This window comes from Lycorma delicatula, chromosome 13 (genome assembly GCF_047948215.1).
Source record: "Lycorma delicatula isolate Av1 chromosome 13, ASM4794821v1, whole genome shotgun sequence".
NCBI lineage: Eukaryota > Metazoa > Arthropoda > Insecta > Hemiptera > Fulgoridae > Lycorma > Lycorma delicatula.
The window spans coordinates 44,643,792-44,651,004 of NC_134467.1; the positions used below are offsets into that span (position 1 = coordinate 44,643,792).

The 7,213-nt window shown below is 31.1% G+C and overlaps 1 protein-coding gene across 1 annotated transcript; it reads left to right on the plus strand.

Moving 5' to 3' along the window:
- The first annotated feature begins 309 nt into the window (after positions 1-309).
- On the plus strand, positions 310-2,727 carry LOC142334092 (heat shock protein 68-like). Its single transcript, XM_075381777.1, has one exon. It carries the CDS (start codon positions 408-410, stop codon positions 2,352-2,354), a length of 1,947 nt encoding a protein of 648 aa, XP_075237892.1. The 5' UTR covers positions 310-407; the 3' UTR covers positions 2,355-2,727.
- The last annotated feature ends 4,486 nt before the right edge of the window (positions 2,728-7,213 follow it).

The window sequence follows — 7,213 nt, forward strand, 5'->3', positions numbered from 1 at the left end:
ACCGTTGCAGGTTAGACATTTTTTATGATTATATTTTTTGTAGAGTTTTCTACATGTATAGTGTATTATTTTGGTATGATATATCCTGTTACCTATGGTTTTTAGATGAAATTTGCTAATTATGCATATAAACAAAAAAATAAACGAAATTGGGGGATTAGGTAGATGTATTACAATCACGTTACCGTAACCTGTGACGACACGTACACTAACCAATCACGGAACGTTTCTCGTACTTTCCGTTTGAATCTATTAGTAAATATTCTGGAATCGTCTACATTATCAAGTAAGTATAAATAGGTAATCGAGTTTAAAAAGCGCGTCAGTTGAACTGCAACATTCGTGCTGTTTATTTAACGAAAGTGCTGTGTTACTTAGTTTTTGTGTGTCGAATAATATTGTGAAAAATGTCTGGAAAAATACCAGCGATTGGAATCGATCTCGGTACAACATATTCTTGTGTCGGTGTGTGGCAACAGGGAAAAGTTGAAATACTCGCAAACGATCAAGGAAATAGAACAACACCAAGTTATGTCGCATTTACGGATACCGAACGATTAATTGGCGATGCGGCAAAAAATCAAGTCGCTTTAAATCCAAAAAACACGGTTTTCGATGCAAAACGTTTAATCGGACGTCGGCATGATGACCCAAAAATTCAACAAGATATGAAACATTGGCCTTTTAATGTTATTAACGATTGTGGAAAACCGAAAATTGAAGTCGAATTTAAAGGTGAAACGAAAAGATTTTCTCCAGAAGAAATCAGTGCTATGGTTCTTACAAAAATGAAAGAAGTTGCGGAAAATTATTTAGGATGTAATGTTAAAGATGCTGTCGTTACTGTTCCGGCTTATTTTAACGATTCTCAACGACAGGCTACAAAAGATGCCGGCATGATTGCCGGTATTAATGTTTTACGCATCATCAACGAACCAACAGCTGCTGCTTTGGCGTATGGTCTGGATAAAAATCTTAAAGGTGAGCGAAATGTACTTATATTTGATTTAGGCGGTGGTACTTTTGATGTATCAATATTAACGATCGATGAGGGCTCGTTATTTGAAGTAAAATCAACAGCAGGCGATACCCATTTAGGCGGTGAAGATTTTGACAATCGTTTAGTTGATCATCTTGCTGAAGAATTCAAACGTAAATATCGTAAAGATCTTAAATCAAATCCTAGAGCTATACGTAGGTTAAGAACCGCTGCTGAACGTGCTAAAAGAACATTGTCATCTAGTACAGAAGCTAGCATTGAAATCGATGCGTTATTTGACGGTATCGATTTCTATACTAAAATATCACGAGCACGTTTTGAAGAACTGTGTGGTGATTTGTTCCGTTCAACATTACATCCGGTTGAAAAAGCTCTTAAAGATGCAAAATTGGATAAATCATCCATCAATGATATCGTCTTAGTCGGAGGATCAACACGTATACCAAAAATACAAACATTATTACAGAATTTCTTTAACGGTAAAACATTGAATTTATCTATAAATCCAGATGAAGCTGTTGCTTATGGTGCTGCTGTACAAGCTGCGATATTAAGTGGCGATCAAAGTACTGCAATACAAGATGTTTTACTCGTTGATGTAACTCCATTATCTCTTGGTATTGAAACCGCTGGTGGAGTAATGACAAATATAATCAAACGAAATTCAAGAATTCCATGTAAACAATCGCAAGTATTTTCAACATATGCCGATAATCAACCCGGTGTAACAGTACAAGTATTTGAAGGCGAACGAGCGATGACTAAAGATAATAATTTATTAGGTACTTTTGATTTAACCGGAATACCACCAGCTCCACGTGGCGTACCAAAGATCGAGGTAACATTTGATATTGATGCTAACGGTATAATGAATGTATCTGCTAAAGAGAATAGTACCGGTAAATCCAAAAATATTGTAATTAAAAACGATAAAGGTAGATTATCAAAACAAGAAATAGATCGTATGTTAAATGAAGCAGAAAAATATAAAAAAGATGATGAACAACAACGTGAAAGAATTAAAGCGAAAAATCAATTGGAAGGTTATATATTTAGTGTAAAACAAGCTATCGATACGTTTGGTGACAAATTAAATGAAACAGAAAAAGAAACTGCGAGATCAAAATGCGATGAATATTTAAAATGGTTAGATAATAATACATTAGCTGAAAAGGAGGAATTTGAAGATAAATTGAAAGAATTGCAGAGAGAATGTTCACCGATTATGACTAAAATATATTCTTCGGGTGCAGAAGCAGGTGAAGGTGGAATACCTAATTTTGGATCTCGACCAAGAGGTGGTACGTCATCACATTCTGCTAGTGGTGGACCTACCATCGAAGAAGTTGATTAAATAATATATTTTTTCTAAATATTGGCAATATAATTTTTTTTATCTCATATTGATATTTATTTGTTGTTTGTAATATTAAACAAAAGACTGTTTTGTTTTTTTTTATTATTATTACTTTGTATAAATTATATTTTCTCCTATTATATTATGCTGTTAATTTTTTATATTTAAATCATATTTTCATTCCATTAAATCATTTTTTTTAAATTTTATAATAATAAAAAAATAAAGTAGCAATAACAAATTAATACAAGTGAAATATTATATATATCATGATTATGTGTGGATTTATGGCATTATTATGGTTTAATTTTTAAGTAAATAATTTTGTACTCACTTTTAAAAAAAAAAGTAAATGCTTTTTCATATTTGATTTTTTTGTTTCTTTTACTTGTTAACCCAGATCATTATTGTTAATTTATAGCATAAAAGTGTATTTTTTGCAGAATTTTGTACACACGTGTCTTGAATGGTTTAAAATAAAAGTTATAAAACTTTACTGGAGTTAACTAGCTTCCATTCTAAATTAAGATAATAAAGAACAGTTTTTATATATTTCATCTTAAAATAAAATTTTAAAAATCTATTCTAATAAATATTTTTAAACGTAAAACATAAAGAGAGAGGCTACCAAAATTTATATGACTTTATTTTTGGCAGTAAAAAATAATTTACTGACCTCTATTTATTTAATATGTTATTTTGCAATTACCTTTATTTTTATTTAATGCTACCAGAATTAATTGTATTTTAGACAAACATTTTTATGATTACAATAATAAATATGTGAATAATTTAGTTAAAAGTGTTGAAAAGTAAGTAGCTGAAAATATGTCAATCAAATTTTCCAGTATTATTTTTTTGTAGCTTGTACAACTCACAAGTCTACTTGTACTTACTAAAGTGTATGTAAAATCGAAAGTGGGTCCTCCCTACAAGCTGCCGGTACTTGCCTCCTTTACACCACTCCTATAACTTGGTATATGGAACACATGCTAATGGTTGCCAAAAAAATAAGACCTCCAAAATGATACAAACTTGTATTTATTATTTTTAATTATTGTTTATTCTACCACATTCATTAATTCTGGCTACTATTTAATTTTTAAATCTGTTGTTTAATTATTTATTTCAGCTGTTATCTAAAATATAGTGAAAATTAATGTTTTAATTAAATTATTTTTACATTTATTACAGTATAACTCAATATTTCTGTAGTACTCGTAAATTTTTTATAATAAATTTAATAATGATTATGATTACATTACTTTTACTCACCGATTTATAATAAGAAAGGTAAAGTTGATAGGTGGATGGAATTTATTAAAGAGTTATGTGGAGGAAATGAATTAGAAAATGGTGTTATAGAGGCAGAAGAAGAAATCGAAGAGGATGAAAGGGGAGAAAAAATACTGAGATCTGAATTTAAGAGAGCATTAAAAGATTTGAATGGCAGAAAGGCACCTGGAATAGACGGAATACCTGTAGAATTATTGCGCAGTGCAGGGGAGGAAGCGATTACAATTTGGTGTGTAATATTTATGAAAAAGGGAAAGTTCCATCAGACTTCAAAAAAAGTATTATAGTCATGATACCAAAGAAAGGAGCAGATAAATGTGAAGAATACAGAACAATTAGTTTAACTAGTCATGCATCAAAAATCTTAACTAGAATTCTGTACAGAAGAATGTAAAGTAAATAATGATAATAATTATTGTATGCTGTACAATTTATTTTTTTTTTATTTCTTTACTGGCAAAACCAGGAAAGTTAGTTGGTAGCTCTCAAGTTACCTTGGAAGCTAAAAGAAAAGTTTCCTCGATAGCACTGATCATCAAAAAAAGGTTTTTTCTTTATATCTGGAATCGTACATGGTGATTTTAATTAATTTTGGGATGCTGAATTCAAAACTGTTATCAGAATTTATGTAATACATCATGTTTTTTTTTTAGATACAATCAATTTATTTAATTATAAATCCATAATCACTGTGAAATCAGCATTTAAAAACAATTACTTATAAGTACTCATTTAAAATTTGTTAAAATCAACTAAATTTTATTTTTTAAAACACAGATAAATTGAAATATACTAATATAATTCTTAAATAACAGTTTCTAAAAGTCTGAACTATTGGAAATATATTTAAAATAACAGTTTTTAAAAGTTTAAATCAATGGAATTATCTTACTTTTAATATTTAAAATATGTTGACAAACTAAAAGAAGTAACTTTCAGATCACTGCAAACTTGATACATATACTCGTTGTATCTCATTGTTCCTAATATTAATGCCATAGTTTCATACACTTCTTTCATGTTGACCTCATGAGCCAATAGAATGGATATTATTTAACAATTATGTAATAAAACTGCTTTCAGGCTAACTTTAGAAGAGTGAATAAAAAGACGCCATTCTTCAGGAGTGTGCTGAACTCCAAGCTAGAGCATGGGATACTATGCAGCCGTGAGGTGTAGTGGCATCTCGACGATGGTTTATGATATGAATGTTACGCAGGACTCTGCGATGGAGCCGAGTGAGAGAAGGAGGTCTGTCGGCCTCTCCCTAGTGGACCAGATCGGAGTCCACTGGAGTTTGAACTAAGTTGAGTTCAGTAAGGGAAACTAGGACTAAATTTCCTGTTGCAATCAACATCTTTGGTGGTATGTTGTGTTTAATTTGCCTCAAATTCTGAGACGTTCACGCTTCTGCGAGCTTGGTTAGCTAGTTCAGAGGGATATGATGTAGGACATTTAAGATATCTGGATGAGGCCTACAGCGAAGATAAATGTCAAGTTAATAAATCACCGATGCAAATGTCTACCGAGGCATTTACATCGGTGGCATCCCAACGAGGCCTGACTTATTACTATGAGATGTAAAAGGTCAGAGGGTGAGTGTCTTCCCCTACGGGGTTGTGATGAACTCCAAGCTCATTCATTAGGCCATCGACATCAGTACAAATGCACAATGAATTCTTCATAGTAAAATAAGTTGAAAGAGTTTTATTTTGTTCTAAACGTAGCAGTTTTATTTTTTTTTTTAGATAAAAGACTCCACTGCTGCAGTCTAGACTCGAAAAGTTCAGTTTGCTGCTTTGATAACTTTAAAAAATCACGAAAACTGATCATTACGTTAATGTTGAATTAAATGAGGAGATTTCTCATAGATGGATGTTGAAGAATTTCTTTCTATTTTACCATTTGCTTCATTTTCAGATTGTTCTTCTAGCTATGTTGGATTAGATGGTGGTACAGGTATTCTTTGCGGTACTCTTTGTGGTACCGGGTTTACAGCTGAGGATACTTATATATTACGTATATTTTATGAACTTTCTATTTTTGAATGAAAATCCAAATATACTTTTCATACAAAAGTAGCAGTTGGAGAAATAATCCTTAGGTTCACGCCAAACTATCATTACAGCAAATGGCATGGCCCTTTCAACCATTCACTTAGAGTTACTGAGCACAATTTGAAAATAACATAACCCAGATCTTATGTTGATCCTTGAGTGCGCAATCAAAATAACATTTATAAGCTGTTTTTATCAATTCAGAAGTAGTCCTTCTTTGAGATTTAGGCCTAAATTTACTACATATATAACAACGATTGTCTGTATGGTTTAACATCCACTTTTGCAGAAGCCATCTTGTTGCAAATAAAAATAGAAAACCTCTTTTGTATTATAAAAATTTGATGAAAATATTGTGAAACATAACACACAGTATTGACAAGTAAAGCTAGACTGAATAAGATTTTAAGTTGAGGTAAGACAGTAAGATTTTAAGTAGACAGCAACAGATTCTGGTTTGTGTGTGTTTGCTTTCTGCTTCTTTTGATATAGTTCTATTTATTAACAATAAATAAATTTAAAAAATAAGAAAAATAGGCCTCATCCAGATATCTTAAATGTCCTACATCATATACCTCTGAACTAGCTAACCAAGCTCGCGGAAGCGTGAACCCCGTGCCTAGTTCTACTTATTATGAGCCAATTTTGTGAATATCTCGGAATACGAGGCAAATTAAACACAACATACCACCAAAGATGTTGATTGCAACAGGAAATTTATTTTTTATCTTTATTAAGCATGTATGCATATTGTTTAAAAGTAAAAATGCAGAAACTATTTTTAATTGTAACCAGTACTTGATCAAAATGAGTTTATTATAAAAAAGACTTTCAAATTTACGATTTACATAAAACCTTTACGTGGTAACACAATTTCAATAGCATATTTGAAATCGGCACTCAAATTACAGTGAGAAAAATTGTGTAACATGTTAGACACAAATTTTGTGTCGACTAGTGGTAGTTAAAAGAAAGTTACGTCAATAGCTCTGGCTACTGAGAACTTGTTAACACACAATTTAACACTAAAATTTATACATATTAGAACGGTGTATGTAGGCCTTTGTTTTGTTTGATATCTTTACTCGTGAAATCTCTCATATTCTGAATGAAGTTGCCTGATTACATAACCAAAGTAATATACTAATTTATTGGAATCATGTAATTAGTATGAAAATGTGACAGCCCAAAAATGACAAAAAGAAAAAAAATATTTTTTTTGAACCTATTCCTTTATGAAGGGTTTAAATAAGACCAAACGTATCCTAGTTATCTAAAGGGTATTAAATTATGTGAAAAAATCAACCGACCATATTTAAAATTAATTCAGAGTAGGGAGATAATAAGACTAACTTTTTAAAATCTTTTTCACTTATAATTTTTCATATCTTCAATTTAGATTAATTGATTATTATGATGACTTCTGAATAGTTGATGCCGTTTTAATTTTGGCTACAATTGGTTGAGGGGGTAGGAGATATCCCACCACCATGGATGTCTCAG

What these genes read in the sequence shown, in the direction of transcription:
- LOC142334092 (XM_075381777.1), top strand. Translation starts at nt 408, where the DNA reads ATGTCTGGAAAAATACCAGCGATTGGAATCGATCTCGGTACAACATAT.